Source organism: Lissotriton helveticus, chromosome 10 (genome assembly GCF_964261635.1).
Source record: "Lissotriton helveticus chromosome 10, aLisHel1.1, whole genome shotgun sequence".
NCBI lineage: Eukaryota > Metazoa > Chordata > Amphibia > Caudata > Salamandridae > Lissotriton > Lissotriton helveticus.
Window position 1 is genome coordinate 1,014,314,192 of NC_136071.1, and position 19,473 is coordinate 1,014,333,664.

The 19,473-nt window shown below is 40.8% G+C and overlaps 1 protein-coding gene across 2 annotated transcripts in view; it reads left to right on the top strand.

The window, feature by feature from the left end:
* The window catches only part of ASNS (asparagine synthetase (glutamine-hydrolyzing)), a 552,217-nt gene that overhangs the window by 262,242 nt on the left and 270,502 nt on the right, over positions 1-19,473 (top strand). For both annotated transcript variants that reach the window (XM_078663713.1, XM_078663714.1), the window contains exons 3-4: positions 2,983-3,220; positions 17,886-18,071. In XM_078663713.1, coding sequence (XP_078519839.1) covers positions 2,983-3,220; positions 17,886-18,071 — 424 coding nt within the window. The remainder of the gene's footprint in view (positions 1-2,982; positions 3,221-17,885; positions 18,072-19,473) is intronic.

The following is a 19,473-nucleotide window of genomic DNA, read 5'->3' on the forward strand; positions in this document are numbered from 1 at the left end:
CTTCATGGGAACTGAGACCCTCCCTCATTCAAATGGAACCTGCTCCACCTTAAACAGGCGCTCTCAGTTGTCTACAGCAACTACTTGGTGAAATACATTGGGGATCACCTACTCTTCAGACACCAGTTGTCATCTGACATATGTCACCCTGGCTCCAGTGTCTCGCGGAACCTCTACCCTCTGCCCATTGATGGTCACCCACTGCCTGCATTTCTTAATGTTTTCAGGCAGAGAGGTTCCCTGGACCATCTCACTGTTCCCTAGTGAGACAAGAGTAATCTCAGCTGGATCCCACCCTGCACTTGGAACCAACTCCTCCCCTAGCTCTACACTGGCCAACCCACGTGACAGCACACCAGTGGGTGTCGGTGCCCCCTTGGGACACTTGGAGCCCCGCTCATGTTATCCTCCTGACCACATGCATAACACTTACGGGAACCCCCCTCTGCGGGGATGGGAATCCTTACCCTGTGAACTAGATTGGGGCACTTTTGAGAACTCCTTCTGTCTACCCTTGACCCCCCCCCCCCCACTCTTCTGCTGGGGACCCATCCCACCTTGGCTGAGTCTCTCCCATACCCCTTGTGGACCCTGGTGCTGACCCTTCACACAACCATCCAATGCTCTGCAGAATATAGCAACATATTCAACTCATGTCTGTGACTCAGGTTTCTTGAAGGCCCTGAACTTATGTCTGTGCAATTCTGGGGTCAACCCATACCTCCTGATCGGGGCTTCCTTCATAGGGAGATACCTCATCTTGTCCTCCTCAGACAAAGCTATCAAAGTTTCCCTCTCCTCTGTGGTGAAGCGACTCCACAACCCAACTGCTCAATCTTTCTCAGGGTCCCTGTGGGACACCAGTGCTACCTCAAATGCTTTAAACCATTGGCAAATGCCATCTCCTCTAAGGAAATCTCTAATCATTTCCTTGGGTATATATACCCTCCCTTCAGTGTGCACTGAAGACATGCCACCAACATTCGAACTAGACCAAACTCGTAGCTACTTCAACCCTCTTTCGTGCTTCAACAGCATTTCCTTTTCCTCCGTTGCTAGTTTATGCCTCTCCAGGTCCATCCTGAGCTTCTCAAGCTCCAACTCATGCACTCTGCTACTTTCTCTGTCTTCCAGTTTCTCTGGAGACAATCCTTTTGAAGAGACAATGCTGCCTGCCCTGCAGGCACCATCCCGCCAGGCAGGTTCTGGCAATCAGCCAATCCCGCTGCATGTTTAAATCCTCAGCCTCCCCCACAGGCTCTACAGAATGCTCAGTTGCATTTCTAGCTTCCAACTAGGCCCCCAGCGCCCTTTGAAGCTTATCATTCCTGGGGTCCTGTCATTGGGACTTTAAACTTTTTGCAGATTGACTTCAACTGTGGCACAGTGCAGGAATCTATCATATCCTCTTCAAAACCAATGTTCAAAGATACAACTGAAGCTGGCTTAGACACATTGAATTTCGGAAGTTCAACACACAATATCAATGCCCAAAAATGCAAAAACAGCCAAAGAAGAAAAAAACACAGTATGTGGTTGTGTAGTGGTATGCACTCAATAGTAGTGCACACCAATCACTGTAGGTCGAGTACAAACAAATGCAAGTCCTATCCTCACTGCTGGCCTCCAATGCTAGTAATGTGGGTGTCTAGTTGGCAGTAGTATACACCCTGTCCTAGTAGGGACCCTTCCTTCTAGTCAGTATGAGTAAAATACAAACTTAATTTTGCATTTGATCACCCCCTGGTAGCTTTATTAGCAGAAGAGCTGGTATTATAAGTGAATAAATTGTTATCAAATTAATTTCACTGGTGATGCATTTAATTATACAAAGCATTATTTATTTTGATTATTTAGCATGCATAGTAATCGTCACTCGGGTTCAGGTACCTGAAGTATGCTTAAACATACACTTATGACACACAGTTATTCATATGTAATACAAAAATAACAGACAAGAAAAAATGGGATGAATTATATTGTGCTGTACAGATTCTGATTGTTTGATTTGTGTAGCAACTAGAAACTTTCTTCAGTCTTCCGGTTGTTTGTGATTACTATGGCCATGCTTCCTAATATATTGTGTGGTCCATAAGAGAGGTAGTCTATAGCAAGAACACCTGTGGAGGACCAATTAGCTCTCTGTATCCTGGTGCAATGTTATCTTTTGTAAGATTCACAAATTAAGAAATGCAGACTCAGATGGTGGTGTTGACGCATCTCAGCCCTTTAAGTCTCAGAGCCTCTTCAGGACAGAGGAAGAAAGAACAACCAGAATGGTGCCTCCCTGCCCAATCGGAGGCTGAACTAGAGTCGGAGTTTACTTTGCCTGGTTGCCTGATAGGTCCCAGGGCCGACATCCTGGTTTGTGGGCTGCATTAGCGATTCAGCAACGCTGCGGACGGGGCCTTGAGGAAGTTGAGGCCTTAGAAAAGGTCTTATATTTGTTGTCCTAAGTGTCTTCGGAATGGGAACTGGCTCAGCGTGCTGTCGGTCGTACATTGTGTGACCCGTCAGCCAGGCCCTGAAGTACCTATGCAATTTTAATAGAACGTACGTACCTTCAAAATTTCAGGTATGTTATTTTAATTAGTTTGATTGAAGTAAAACGGTACTACCACACCCATAATGCTTAAGGTTATGACATGAAACTCCAGAACTGTATACAGTGCCCATGATGACCTTGAGGGTGATGGTCACCCTAATGAGGAGTAGTTTTCATGACTGATGTACTGGAATCTGAATGACACTTAATATTAGCTTCAAAAAAGGTCTAGAGGAAACAGTACAGCAATCTGTGTCGGCCAGATCCACCAAGCTATAAAGCATGCAACTGGAACTAAGAGAATGCACCTTGCTTTAGTGTAAATCCTTAAAAAAAAAGCATTTGATCCCATTCTGATCTTTTTATATGTTATATTTGCTAAATGTCTTGCTGTTTTAAAATAATACCTTTGCCTATTCTGACAATTTTCTCTGCAGCTGCAGAAGGAATTTGGATTTGAGTATCAAACGATGGTAGATGGTGAGGTGATCCTTCATCTTTACAATAAAGGGGGGATTGATCAAACAGCCTCCATGCTCGATGGTGTATTTGCATTCATTCTTTTGGACACAGCAAACAGAAAGGTCTTTTTGGGACGAGACACCTATGGAGTTAGACCACTTTTCAAAACACTCACAGATGATGGATTCTTGGCTGTATGCTCTGAAGCTAAAGGTAATAATACCCACACAGTAACCACATTGTCTAAATTATGATAATCTTGTTATAATGCAAAATCATATTCCCATTAATACTATGCTACTCTCTAATGAAATGTTTTAAATGAGTCTTGTTTAAAAACAATTTGCTGCAAAAAACGTTCCCTACATATGTACAATGGACAGTCTTGCTTCCTTGTGGATTGTGTACATGTTTTCATGCATATGTCTTTGTGTTCTTTTGATCACATAAATTGTTTGCCTCACTTGGATTTCTCAAGGGGTTCCAGTATCAAATGAAAGGAAAAATGTGAGCATCGCCCCCACATGCCCAATGAAGATTAAGGGGACTTTGATACAACCTAATAGTATTTTTTCGGTTAATACAATTTCATAACGTAATATAACTATCCTTTATATGCAGGCAGCTGGCAAGAAAGGAATTCATACAAATAGACAAGAGCAGTTAAAAGGCAAACCTAATATTTACTAATCTCATGATAGAATTGTGAGATGTATTACAACGTTTAATGCTAAACTTGGAAATATTGTGTGAAAGGACCTACTTCACAAAGTACTCTTACACCTAGTCATAGATATCTGAAACATAAACTAAATGAAACTAAAGTTTCGTGGATACCTAAATTAGGTCCAGAATTGCATAAAAGTGGCTCATCTGTTTTTGTAGATATATCATGGGCAAGACTATTCAGATTTATCTGGAAATTGAAAATACAATGTTTGAGATTTCTTTAATTGCAACCCAAAGCCGTATCTATATCATAGCTTGTATTAGCATGAACCAATGTTGGAATTAAACGAATCCTCTTAAGAATGTTGCCATAAACCTTTTTGTGGTAGTGAAACTAGATGTAAGGTATTACAATGCTGTACATTTTGCAAATTAATTTTTCTACAGAAATAGAGAATTTCAAATATTTGAGCACTGTTATTGTAAAAATAGGCATTAGACTACCCACTTTTCAAATTATGTGAATCCTTTCAAAGTTGTTCATAGGAGCCCACAATTCAGTGTCTTAGTGCATAATGTGTAAAAGTGAGGCATGCCAAATACGTAGTTGGCATGTACTTACACTTACAAGTTTCAAAACTGAGATATTAGTGTGTAGATTTATGAGGCCTTTCTCTGTGATATAGACCAACTTTACATACGTTGACTTAGAGAAAAGGGTAGAGAAATCAACTGTGCAACATGTCTGTAAATGTTCGCTCTTGATTGCCTGAGGAAAGTGCTAATCCTCCCCAGCTTCAGTTTCTTCCCTAGGGCGCAGGGGCATCGTCCCCGTCACATGCATTGACATTAATTTAAAACATCAATTACATTTTTTTACATTAATTTGTAAGGATGCCCCAGTACGGGCAGTGTTGTGTTGAACATGTGTTATGTTTAACTTGTGGTCAGGGCCGCAGGCCGTAGCCAATTCTGCTTACTGACATGCAGCAGGCAGGCATTACCACTATTATCTTAAGTAATATGGATCAAAAATCCAATTAATTGCTGAATATGGATTTTGGTGAAAATTATCCAAAGAATATGTCTAAAAAATGTGTTCATCTCTGTCTGAAGCCTGAGACTGGTTCAGCCTACAAGTGCCACCAATTAGGTTTTCCTAGCTCACAGCAAAGTTCAAAGAATGTTTGAGAGCAATTGGTTTCCTGGTTTATCTCTGGAAGAAATATTAGAAAATTAATTACTGGAACATCTATCCTTAGTTATCTAAGAATATAAGGGAAGGGGAAAGCGCAGAGGACTTAAAAATAGAGGCATTAACACAGTTATAGTACATGTGGGCTTACTTTTGATGATGGCCTCCCCGTATCTAGATTGCCTCCTGTCATCCCTTGGTTTTTAGATAGTGTTGAAGACAAGGTTCTCATTTTATTAGGCCAGCACCAAGAACACTGGAGGTTCTTCTATCTTTGAATTCCTCAGAATAGTTACTTATGGGATTGTTTGGCAATGAAAAACAGAAGTGTTGCAAACATTGGATGAACTTAATTTGCAAAACTTTCTTGGGGCATGCTTACTCCCAGTCACATGTCAAAAGATAATGATACTACACGATGTTCTTTGACTCCAGAGACTTCAGCACACACCTGATCTTACAGAAGAGGTTGAACCTACTGTCTGTATCTTCTTTTGGAGGTGTCTGTGGTTTTCCTGATGGTGGCTCACAACATTGTACCACATCAGAATGTTGAGCTCTAAAAAAAAGTAACAAATCCTACATGAAGAGATCCTGAATGGGCAAAAACTGCAAAGTAATCCTGGAAACAAGAGGACTTCAGCAGGCTATGATTAGCAAGTTTGTATCACTCAGAGTTTATGACACCAGAATCCAAGGCTTCATCAGGACCCTGAAAGAGACATAATTGACCTTGTAGAGCCTTTTCTACCCTACTGTATTCTGCCTTAGCCCTCTCCATAATTAGGTCTATTAAATCATAATGCAGACAGTCCTCAAACTTGACCTACTGGAGAGAAAGGGTATTATATTTTTTCACTGTAAATAATGATTATATTAAAGTCTATGGGACGTTTGGGGATGTATACTTTTCATATGAGTTTTGTAAATTAAGGCACATAAGTATACAATGAAGGGTTGTTTATTAGTTGAATTTATATTTTGTTTGCATTAACAATGTTGTATCACAAAACGTGTCAGTTGTTATATTATATGTACATGATTTTTTAATTGAATGTCCAAGGGACAGATGTAGGAAGCCTAATACCGGTCAGTAACGACCGAAATTACCGGATTTCGGCCGTTACTGACCGGTATTAGGCTTTTCAGATGTAGGGGCCTAATTTAAGGATTCGGTAATTTACAGAATTGGTAATTTAAGGAATCAGTAAATTACCGAATTCTTAAATACCGATTCGGTAAATTACCGAATCCTTAATGTAGGGAGCACTCAAATGAGTGCTTTTCCCATTTTAGGATTCGTTATTTACCACCAACTACAAGTTGGTGGTAAATATCGAAAACCCCAAAAGAAGCAATTTTTTTGCAAATTATTACAGTGCCATGTGGCAGACATACATGCCCTTAGGGCATGTATGTCTGCCACATGTGCAGCCATACACAACTCAGGGTTGCAACAGGGTGTCAAAGTGACACCCTGCCACCCTTCAATGTGTTCCCCCTTTTACCGAATCGGTATTTACCGATTCGATAATTCCTATTCATTCCTATGGGCCTCCAGGCACATAGGAATGAATGGGAATTACCGAATCGTTAAATACCGATTTGGTATTTACCGAATCTTACCGATTCGGTAATACTTACCAAATGGATACCTACATCCCATTTACCGATTCTAAAATACCAAATCGGTAAAATTCGGTATTTTAGAATCGGTAAATCAGGATTACCTACATCTGGCCCTAAGAGACAGAAAGAAGAAAGAGGAAAGAAGTAATAATACATAAAAACGAAGGCTGAGCTATTAATGCACACAGAAACACACACGCCCACACACATTCATTGCATCTCATATGCTTCCCTATTGTTGAGTAAGACAATATATTTGCTCAAGGTTTTGGGTAATGGCGAAGGAGATGATTTATCATGGCACTAGACTATTGTTTCTTTTGCAAATCATATAATTTATGTTCTCTATTAAACAATGGAGAGGACACTGGGGCAAAGGACTTCCTGAAGAATATCAATACATTCCTAGGATCCTCTGGCCTCAACTCCCTCATAATCTCCATATTTATGATTATGAAAAATGTAATTAGCGCCGCATGTCAGAAGAGGGCAAAGAACCCGATCCATATCCCACATCACTATTTGACAGCTGTGCACAGTGAAAGGGTCCTCACAAAAGTTGGTTGGTTACATTTTAGTTGCTTATTGTCAAGACAGTATGTGTACAAATAACTAAATCTAGTCATAATTTCACAAAATGTGTTACATTATGCTGCATCATTTTCCTTTTCTTGCTGCTTTATTTAGTCAACCTGCTGCGTAGTTTGGTTCTCCCCTGTCGCCTAATTCCAGTGTCCCTGGAAATAGGTAACAATGTCTTTCCCAGCTCAACTAAGTCCAACGAGTCATTACTTTACCTGTTTTTAAATCACTGGCGAAGCAGACTTATATTATTTGTTTGTACCTCCAGCCTAGGCTTTCGTTGAAAAACACATCCTCTGCAAAAGTACAGGGTCTGGCCAGATCCACCCAAAATGGGAAAGGGACATAAGAAGAAGGACAATCCCTCAAACCAACAGGTGTACCCCCTCATGTAGTGTTCAACAGAAACCTCTGAAAGTGTCATATAGGATTGGATACTTTTAAAAATGCTCCAGACAAACTGGGAATTAGAAATGAAAATCCCAAACTGGAATTAACTGGATCAGATCCATTTTTAGGCACCACCCTTGCTCTCACGATCTTTGTATCATGATGAAGGCGGGCCTGAACTCTCTACTCCAAACCTGAATACAGGTACTGTGAGAAAATGCTCCCTTATTTTTTTTGCTGAAGTTTATTGCTGGTTTTTAAACTTTGCACAGTGGGGCACTGCTGTCCAGTGCATGTACTCTGACCGCCAAAACATTTAGAAATTGGCTTATCCCTGATTGGCATATTAAATTTACCCGAAAGGCCTGATTGGCGAGTTAAACTTCCCTATAATGCCATATTATATGGAACAGAAAGTTAGATGTGATTTGTGGACTATAACACTTATAGCGCCATCCAATAATATGACAAGGAAAACATGGCTTCCGGTCAACCATTGTAACCAAACAGACAAAATAACCCTTTTTGACAGGTATAAACCTTCCTTTTAAATATTCGTAAGCGACCACAATCTAGGCCTTGGAGCCCCACTAGGTAGGGTGTATGATATTTAAAAGTGGGACATGTAAAAAATGTATGTTAACATGTCCCTACAGTGGCATATCTGAATATGTTATTTTGACTGTGGCGACCTAGCGAACCAATGTAGAAAACTAAAGTTCAGATTACTGCTAACTCTGGTAAGGGACCATGTAGAAAAATAATTAAACCACTATTTTTAATAGTTATTAGAAGCCAATTTAATGGTAAAGATGGATTCCTAATAACTATTAAGGAAAATTAGCTTTTAGAAAGTTACTTGTTACTTGTCTGAACTTTCAGGAGGCTAATTTGCATTGGCTCTCCCCAGACAGTGTTCATCCTTGGATGATGTGTGAATTCCTCCCTTGTACAAAGAATAGGCTAACCTGAATGAACATAGATGTCTTCTCTAAGCACAACAGAATATATAGTGTGGGGGCTGTGCTCCTCCTGTTGACATCCCAGTGTCAAAACCTGCATCTCAAGTCTGCCTGAAGCCCAAGCAAAAGTTTGGCACCCTTCAAAGGGAGCAAATAAGATGCTAAGATAATTTTTGTACAATGCACGTCGGGTTATTGAAGGACCCTGCATTTATCTTATTAGACTTCTGTCTCTCGGTTTGTGTGGGTGCAGAGCTAGCTTCTATCTGGTTTGTTGTTTTAGATGTGGAAGGACACTACCATAGTATATTTCCCACACACAGTATCAGCCCTCAGAGTCTAACCCCCACATGCATCAATCTAGGATTTTGCATTTCTTAAATAGCGAAAATTAAGGAATCGCTATTTAGGAAATGCAAAATCCTATGCATCAAGAAATCCTAAAAGTTTTTAGGATTTCTTAATTTTCGGAAATTGCGATTCCTTAATTGCGAATCGCAATTAAGGAATGGCATTACATTGATTCCTATGGGCCTAGAGGCCCATAGGAATCAATGCCGTTTTGCATTTTTTTTTTGCACTCGCAATTTTTTGATGCATTGCAAGGGTGCAGAGGGGGGTCACCTGCACCCCTGAAATGTATTTTCAAGTGCATGTTTCACACACACATGTCCTAAGGACATGTGTGTCTGTAACATGCAAGTTTAAAAAATGCATTTTTTTGCTTTTTTAAAAAATTTCGCAAATTAACACGAGGGTCAACCTCGTGTTAATTTGCACTTCCAATTTCAAAATTCGCTATTTTTTACAAATTGATGCATTGCATTTAAGGAATTGCACAAATGCGATTCCTTAATTGCATTTGCATTTTTAAGAAATGCAAAAAATAGCGAATTGTTTCATGCATCCCAAAAACGTATTTAGGAAGTGCAAACGGCCGAATTTACCGATTCGCACCGTTTGCACTTCCTAAATAGGTTGATGCATGTGGGGGTACGTTTAGTGTGGTTGAGGACTTCTGCCATCTTGAAAAAAACACTAACACGTGGCATTTTGAACCTGTTTGCAGTAAAGCAAACATGGACTGCTACAAAATAGATAGGTCAGGGCCTTGGAACCTTTACTCTATTGGTCACAGAAGAACAAGGAGTATCTTAGGTTGTCCCTCACCCATAGGACGGTGAACTCTGCTAAGCTAGACCCTCACCCAGCATTTCTGAGAACATGTTGGATTTGCAAAAGGACAACAGACAGAGGAAACCTGCTACATGTGTGACCTATGAGATGGGCCTGAAGTGGTTAGGCTTATTTCATTTCAAATCCAAAGACAGATAGATCTCTTAGGATCATTGAGCCGATACGCTGGGTGGCTTCAGCAACATAAAGAAGTGGAAAATACATTCCTGTGAAGTATCCCTGCGGACCATTTTCAACTGAACCTGGGCTGGACTTTGTTGTTGCCCTCTGCCTAACACCCTGGGAATCTCTCAGTGGTCCCCCTGAGGTTCTGAAGGAATTGGAAGTATATTTCTGTGGTTTTTTTTTACACCCAAAAAAGTATGAAACATTTTTGCTTCAGAGCAGTTAAACAGTTTCAGACTTAATAACACATTTGACCTGTGCAGCGACAGTTTTTCTTCAGAAAAACAGCTAAGTCCTTTTCAGATAGTGAGTTAGGCTTAGAAACATTTTAGAACTTCCCTTATTTCCAGGCCCTAGTGACGTCAATCTACTTGGTGTATCCAAACCTACTCCATTGCGGTTTGCCTCCTATTGCATTTAGGTCCTGGTCTACTGCGACCACTACCATTAAACGTTATGCTTTTTTTTGCCCTAACTTCACTTACATTTTAAAAATGTTGTGTCTCCAGTTCCCCTTACTGTATTTTTTGTAATCTTGGTTTCATTATGCTTATCTTACTTGTTTCTACTAATTTGGAGTGGGATTTTTATTGCGTTATGTTTTTGACTTTTCTGCTGTTTCAGTATTTCTAAATGCCTTGCATATTTTCCTTAAGGTCTGCCTATCTACTCTGTACCAAAGATACCAGGGATTGAGCTGAGGTTTAAGTTACTGAAACCTTCGTCTGGACCTAACAAAATAGTGACTTTATTACTGTGGTGGACACCAATCCACCCCAACTAATAAACCATTTTTTCACAGGAGTCAAATGCTGTTCCTTCTGGATCTGGTCTCCAACTGGCGGTCAGAAGCCGAGTGTTCCAGGTCCATGGCACATACATCTTACATGTTCTTTAATGTTGTCAAACCTTTTAGTTCCCTCTTACAGTCAGGGTAATCCATTAGAAATGTATGCTGGTTCGACTCACCCCTCCTCCTTTGTCCTAGGCATTTTCTGACAAATCCAGATTCTTGTTTCAGAGACTCTCCAGCATCAGGAGGACAGCTTGGCAAGCTTCTAAAGCCTGTATGTACTCTTTCTGGGGTCATTCAGACAACCTACTGAGAAAGTTAGGGTTCTAGAATATGTTTCCGGTTCGCTTGCACAGCGCTTGTGCTGTGTTTGTGAAATGTTTTGTATTAAATATATACTTAAAATGGGCCTACATCCCGCCCCCTTGTTTTCATCTCTTTTCATCGGATCCTCTGCTTGCCACTTACATTTCCCCTGTTTTTATTGGCTGTAGCACACTGTTTCCCTGCATCATGTTGTTCCTTTCCTGTGCTTTTCTTATCAGGTGCCCGGTGACAAACTATTGTTCCCATCCACTTCTCTAGAACTACGGTTTAAAGGGTTTTATCTGCGCAGTGGGCATTTACAGTGTTTATTTACAGCGTCTGCCTGCATTTGATGCTCTGAACACAGACCCACTTTCAGACAAACTGCATGTGCCTTGCCAGTTTGAATTGAATGCCGGATCTTTTTATTATTATTACTTTTGTCATTTGAATAGACTAACAATTGGAGCACAATCCTTTCCACATTGCTTTTGTCGTTTTTCAGTATTTTGTGAAATTTCTCCATCTACGGCTTAAAAATAACATTTGTGCCGTTTTAACTCACTCCTTGCGGCTACTGTTTGTTGGGTTTGTTTTGAAGACAAGTCTGTGTAAATATTCTGTGCATGTTTGCACACATTTAACCCTATTGGCGCGGCTGGAATTACCCCGCCGTGCGGGCGAATTCCACGCATGCGCTAATCGGACGGCCGGGCACACGCCTAGACAAGGGTCATTCAGCGATTCTGGTGCTGTTGGACCTCTCCGCGGCGTTCAACACTATCTCCCACAGTGTTTTCCTCAGAAGACTGGAGGAAGTTGGATTAAGAGACTCAGCACTGGCATGGATGAAGAGCTTTCTAACGGACCATTTCCAAACTGTCAAACTAGGCTCATATCAGTCTTAGCCACTGGGTATGACCAAGGGAGTACCTCAGGGCTCATGTTTGAGCCCTACTCTTTTTAACATCTACGTTGCTCCCTTGGCCAACCTCATGTGGTCGTTTGGGTTCATCCCCATCTCCTATGCAGATGATCTTTCCTTTTGATAAATTCACATCCCAGGTACAACTGGCTTTATCCAACGGAATGAGGGCCATCTTGCACTGGATGCGGAGCAACATCCTCCAGTGCAACGTAGATAAAACAGAGGTCATGCTTATGGGAGAAGCCCCCTCCTATGGACACTGGACTGGTGGCCAACAGACCTGGGACCTCCCGCTCCGCCCAAACTCTTGGTTAAAAATCTGTAGATCTGCCTTGATCGCGTTCTCAATATGAAATAACATGTCAACCTAACCGCTGGCTCGTGCTTTCATGTTATTGGCATGTTATGCCGAGTTTTCCCTCTCCTCCCGGATTCCGCGAGAAAAACAATAGTTCAGGCGATGGTTCTAAGCCGCCTGGACTATTGCAATGGCCTGCTGCTATCAGCTAATGAGGCCCTCCTCAATAGACTGCAGGTGGTGCAGAATACGGCGGCTAGGCTGGTTCTTAACGCTCCACCTCGAACCCCCTCTCTTCCCCTTCTTAGGGAACTGCACTGGCTCCCTATCCGCCAATGTATTCAGTTCAAAACATGCTGTATCACCCATAAGGCATTGGTCAATCTGGGTCCCTCATATCTCGCTGAGAAGTTTGTGCCTTACACTCCCCGCAGATCCCTACGCTCAGGTGCCAAACACCTTCTGGTGGTACCACGAATCAGAAAGGTCAGACAAGGTGGAAAAGCTCTCTCCTACTGTGGCCCTCTTCTGTGGAATGAACTTCCGTTGCACCTAAAACAATGCGACGAACATCTGCAGTTCAGAAAAATGCTCATGACATTCCTATTTTGCCGTGACTGATCTGTCTCCCTCTCTCTCCCTGAATATATAGTCATCCCCTCACAGTTCCGCAAAAGCGCAGAGATACCCCTCAGGGGGTCGATTCTAGCGCTATACAAATACAAATATAAAATTGTCAATGTTTTTAAGAGCTATGTTATTCTTTAGGTTTTGTGTGCAATGACTACTTTTTAGTAATGTCACCGTAAATTATTTAAAACATTTAAAATTATATTTGGTAATCTTTTTCCCATGACGAATGCACACATTTACAGCTGCTTTGACAGATTATTATTAAGTTTCTTAGACGGCTTATTTTAGAAGAAATTCAGTCTTTGCTTTCACCACACTTCTTTCAAGTAATGTTCCTTGGCTTTCTTCTGAAGCGGAGTTTTTCAAACAATTGTCCTCATGGATCCACGCATTAACAGTGTGATTTTCTTTCAGCTACAATATCGTTGGACTATTCTTTTCATATTACCACGCATTGTGCATATTTCTGAGGGCTGTATTCTGTAAGTCTTAGACCGCACCGAGTTCTTAAAATAATACAAGCATACTTGGGAAAACACCTTTTAAGAAATATATTTGGGGGAAAAAAATGACAAGAAATCTATTGATTCACATTCCTTTTCCTTATTTTATCTAACTTTGCCACAAATTTATTACATGGAACCGCACGTGCACCGTGCGAATTTAACTGAATAAAATTAGTATTTTTGCCACAGATTTAAACACGTGATCAGCTTGTCTCTTTTCACCACGCGACGGACAACTTTGGCTCTTTGTGTTTAACAGACAGTCACAAGTGCAGTTATCTTGAAGGCAGCATGTACATTATTTGAATGGTGCAACAGGTGCATTGACAGCAGGCCCAAAAGTTATCAGAACTCCTCTAAACACCTCATATTGCTATATTTTAGAACTAAACAGGCACTCATAAGTGCAGTTTTCTACCAAGTACTAGGGCCATGTTTTCAATAGTGCAGCAGGGGCTGTGGCACTGGGACCTACAGCTCCTGGCACTTCACTAAACACTGATTATTGCTATAATTTACAATTAAACAGGCAGTTACAAATGCAGTTATTTTTCAGGCGCTAGGGCAGTGGTCTTCAAACTTTTTTATTCCGCCCCCCCCAAGTGTATGAAAAAAAAAATCACTGGTGCCCCCCTCAAAATGTATCACAATTATTCTATTAAACTGGCAATGTTTAAATATGTCTAGACTTATTTAAACATTTATTTATTTAAAAGGTTTTATATAGCGCTGGCTAGACCCGGAGGCATCAGAGCGCTTTACATGGGTATCAGACAATAAATTGCAGGTTACAGCTTTACAAAGGGTACCCAGTTATTAGAGCATGGCAATTTTAGTTACAAGTAAGGTTGAAACAACAAAAAGGAACATATAGGTAGGGTAAAAAGCTGGCAAGGGGAGATATTCAGGGGAGTGGGGGGGTAAGAGCAGGGGAAGTATACAGAGAGTGGAGGAGGGAAAGAGGAGGGGAGAGTTAGAGACAGGGCATGGCAAGAGGAGGGGGAGGGTGACCGGGACACAAACCGGTAGACGAGTCAAAGCTGCGCCCAAAGTCCAGAACCTGTGATCCCAGGGGGAGTGCTATAATTTCCCCATCACTGTTGCGAGAGGCTCCCTAAGCAAAGTGGACTCTCTCAGAGGGGTCTCTTAGACTCCAAGGCCTACTCTACTGGATCCTTCCCCAAAAAGGGGAGAGGAAGTGCTTTGGCAAGAGGTGCCATACCATACCTCATTTGTGAGTGGCTCCTTTAGCGCTGTGGACTCTCTGCGGGTATGCTGAGACTCCAGCATAGCTAAGTTCTGACACTGATTTAGAAATGCAAACAAATACATGAGTACCAAATATACTATTCTGGTGAGGCAAGCCTTACTAATGTGTAAAAGTATCTACAGTGTGATCATTCGAAATGGTAGTGGGGGTTTGTGAGAAAATTTGGAGTCCCTTCCATTGTGACACCTTCTCCCAGCCAGGATTTAAATGACAAAGGATGTTAATGATGGCCCATTGCAGACATGCTTACTCCTGCTCATTTATTTTAGGCTGAAAACAAAGCATAATGTTTCTTCTGGCCAGAGCCTGTCGCCCCCATTGGGATCGCTTGAGGCCCCCCTAGGGGAGCCTGCCCCCCCCAGTATGAAGACCTCTGCACTAGGGTCATGATTTGAAAGGTGCAGCAGATGCAGTGGCACCAAGCCAAAAAGTTGTCAGAACTCCGCTAAACACCTAATTTTGATATATTTTACTACTAAACAGGCAGTCACAATTGCAGTCAGCTTGAATTTAAAAGGGGCATATTTTAATTGGTGCAAGGGGTACAGTGACACTGGGGCCTACAGCTGTAGGGACCCCACTTAACACAGAATATTGCAAAATGTTACTGCTAAACAGGCAGTCACAAGTGAGGTTATCTAGCAGGCACTACGGTTATAATTTTAATGGTGCAACAGGTGCAGTAACACCAGGACCAAAAGCTCTAGCCACCCAACTAAACACCTAATATTGCTATATTAAGCTACTAAACAGGCAGTCACAAGTGCAGTTACTTTGCAGGCACTAGGAACATGATTTCAATGGTGCAGCAGGTGCAGTGACACTGGAGTCAAAAGTTATAACTCCTCTAAACACCAAATAGTGCTATTATATCAATTAATTCTGTTATTTTCCTCTTTCATTTCATTTGTCAAAATGTACAAGCACAATATATTACTTTTTTTGTCCATAAATAAGTCATAGCACTTTAATAGACTTTCTGTAACTTACATTGTACAACTACTCAGCAAGGTACAACTTACATCAGCGTATAATTAATCACAATGGCAAAATCCAATGCATTTACCAATACTTGTTATTTTTTGAGTTTTATATAGCACAAACTCGACCCGAAGGTATCAAAGCACTAATTGTGTTATAAAGGGGCTTATTACTTTTGTTACGCACAGGGAGATTAAGTGATTTGTCCAGAATCACAGGATGTTGAGTGTCCCTGCCGAGACTCGAACCCGGTTCCCCTGCTTCGAGGCCGACCGTTCTAGCCCGTCAGGCACATCCTCTCCCCATTACCTGTTAGGCCAATCCTTGCCACTCACTGATCACTTTAGGCAGTCTCTTCTATGACATCCTATAACTTCTTTATCTAGAGGCTTATAAAACCTGGTCTATAAATATGTACCCACCATTGACTTTCTTCTAGCTAGCCGATCGGAAGATACACTCTGAGCTTTCTGAACACTGCATAGCAAAATAGTTGATAGAAATGTAAATGCGAACAGTTCATGTAAGAAAGTGGTTAAAATGCCTAGATCCTCACCTTGGTAACCTCTATCCCCAAGGAATATAGATCGGAGGCATGAATGCAGAATACACAAAACAATGTGGAAAGGAGTACTTATTTGGGTGTTAAGGAGCAGACTAATCAGGCCAAGGTGTGAGATCTTTTGAAAGGACCATTGATTACTCTCATGTACTCGGTATCATGCTTTTCTAGTGGTGAATTTTCCAGTTTTTATTTAGGGAAAAAGTGTGTCCAAAGCTGGTTGACTTGGCTGTTGTGTTTCAGTAAACAGAGAAAAAAAAACATTCTTCTTACTTACTGAAAAAGATGCAATTTGTTGTTGGGATTTGCTTGTTAAAGAAAGGGATTGGCTAATTGCAGCAAATACTGCGTCAAATACTGCATTATAAGTTAAGCTTCGTAGCACAATATGGTTGTTGATTATATCAAAGACTGTAGAGAGGCCCGATAGAACCACAGCTCTCGCTCCTCCACCATCAACCAGATCATGCAAATCATTCGTTTTAGATGTAATCACTGGTGCTGTGCTGAGCCCTGTTCTAAACCTACTCTTCATGCTTCTAGAAGGCCATTTCTTTCACAAGAGCCCTTGGGTTGGGTGTCACCACCTTTTCAGCAGTTTGCCCAATGTGGAAGCAGAGCGATAATTTCTGCATAATTGGTAATGGAGAGGGAATTAAATCTGGTCATCCTGGCTGGAATTTAGTTTCAGTGACTGGGAAACGCAGTCCCATTTCTTACTCATTTTTAGCCTAAATTGGCTCATTAAGCTTATGACACACTATTTGAAAATGAGTAAAATAAAATACGATCATAGCAAAGAAACACAGGGCAAATAAAGAAAAACGTTAAATTGCAATCATACCTTTAGTCTGTATTCAATGTTCAATTGTTTGTGTTTAATCTGGAAATACTTTCGAGCATCTCGAAAAAATACAGGATCGGTATTTGTAAATACAGATGAAGACAGCAGACTATCTACCACATATGTTGACTTTTCCACAGTGGTAAGTGTAATTTAGAGGCAGGAAATGGGAATATCATAGAATGGTGCAGTGCAATATGGTGAACAACCAGAATCTCACACATTTTACCTCTAATGGCTATCACTACCCATATTTTTGCAGTAGGTTAGTGGAAGAGATTTCGGCAGGTGGTAAAATATTTTCAATTTGAAGACAATTGGGTGAGCAAAACTTTTCGAATAGGCTAAAATTGCTAACTGTTGAAATTTAAGTTGTATTCAACTTCCTCAGCCATGTCTGAAAAGCTTGAGCGATATAAGAACACTTGTGGGGGATGGAGAGGGCTAAAAGTCATCCATTTGCCTGTATCTTTACTTAAAAGTTAGGTCTTGTGTTGATTGCTTAAAAAAAGTGTGTGATGGAAATGTTTTGGGATGCGAGAAGAGAAACTACAGTCGTAAATGTGCTTGCCGGGTAGTGCATGGGTATTGTGGATCTTAGGTGACTAGCCTGTGGTGAATTGATTTGGTGTGATGAACAATTGCTTAATATGTGTGAATTTTTATGGGAAGTCGGGCTATGTTCACTATGTGAAAAGAAGCCTTTTTACCATTTGATGTCCTGCAATATGCCACTTACCTCATACAGGCAAAGGTTTTGACAATTGAATGCTGTGATATATTTGTTCACTCTTTTATTCAATCCTGATTGTTTATGTTTCCTATAGATTCATTGTACTTAAATTGTGTATATCGCTGCTGACCAGTATTTTGCCTATATTTATATTAAACATTTTACGAATTAATGATAATTTTCCAAAATGTAACGTTTTTTTACTGCTTATCTGCTTAATTTCTGTTCTGTACAGGCCTTATCAATTTGAAGCACTCAATGACTCCTGCTCCAAAGGTAGAACCTTTTCTTCCAGGACACTATCAAGTATTTGACTTGAAACAAAATGGAAAAGTTGTGGCAACAGAACTGGTTAAATTCCACTCATGTAATAATGAACCTTTGCATGCAGCGTATGATACAGTGAAAAATCTACAGTCAGGTAAATAAAGCATTATCTTGTCTTACAAATTTACTGGGACAATCATGATTGATGAACTGTTTCTATCTTGTACACATCACAGTATCTTGACAGCTCAGTCGTACAAATATCTGAAGCTGCTTTTACTGTGGCGTACCAGAGCTAACCTATACTGAGCTTTGCTTAATTCAGTGGAATCCTCAATCAGTATTTTACAGCCTCATGTATTAGTGCATATTCGTTGTATTCTTTTCAGGTTTTTGGACATATTTTCTTGAATATGATCTGACATAGGTACTTGATTTGCGACATTGTAAAATAAAAAAAAAGCTTACAGTTTAATATAACAATTCCTGAGAATACACAATCTAGGTCATGTATATACATGTAGGTATGCAGATGGTACTTCTATAACCAAATTTAGGCAAAAGGCTGTGGAGCACTGTACAGAGTCAAAGAGAAGCAAAAAAAAAGTCAACAAGAGGTAGCAGGGCTGTGGAAAGAGATGAACCATTAACTCTTTCCAAAATTGGAGCAGCATTGGAGCAGTTCTGATCGATACAGGATCTTTTTTCAGATCCCCAGAACACAGATGGAAAAGGTGTGCTGCTTTGTTTTTCTCATTTGACATCCAGGCAGCATATGAGGGTGGGAGTTAGGACTGTGATGAAGACAACCTTAGAGGCACAGCAATTTCAGAAGGCAGAGGTCAAGAGGGCATTATCTATGATGTATAAGGTAGTGGTCTCCATGCTGCTTTTTGAAATGAAATCAGACTGGTATTGAGTAGGCGAAATTCCTAAAGAACATCACCTTCAGTGTATCATGCTGTCACCAGAGTGCAAAGGGAGACAGCACCCTGGAAACTGGTAGTCTCTGGACACTGGACATTGCTTCCTGTGAAGAGAAAAACAGGATGTCAAAGGGAAAATCACCCACAGATAGGGCAGTTTAGGAAATGCGCCTTTTCTATGAAGTCATTTTTTAACTTTTTTTTAAACACTATTTCTGCTGGCTTCAGAACTCTGTACACTAATCCAGAAACAAAACCTGTACTTCCCCTTTACGCATGATTAAATAGGTGTATTTGTGAGTGACTCATAAAACTTGCTCTAAAGTCTCTAGTATACAGTGTGCAAATAGCCACCAGGACCTGGAGCTTAAATACTACACGCGTCCTGCAGCACATATTGTGCACTCCACTGTAGTGGCAGTGGAAACATGGATTACGTACTACACTGTTTAGTCTGACATCTGCAGTCTAAAACCTGCAGACCAACCTATGTAAATAACCCTTTAATGACCTCTCTTTTAAATTTGAGTAAGTAAGCCATATGTAGTCCTTGTAGTACACAAGGCAGGGTGCATGATATTTAAAAGTGAGACAGGTAGAAAATTATTCTTACCATGTCCCTACACTGAC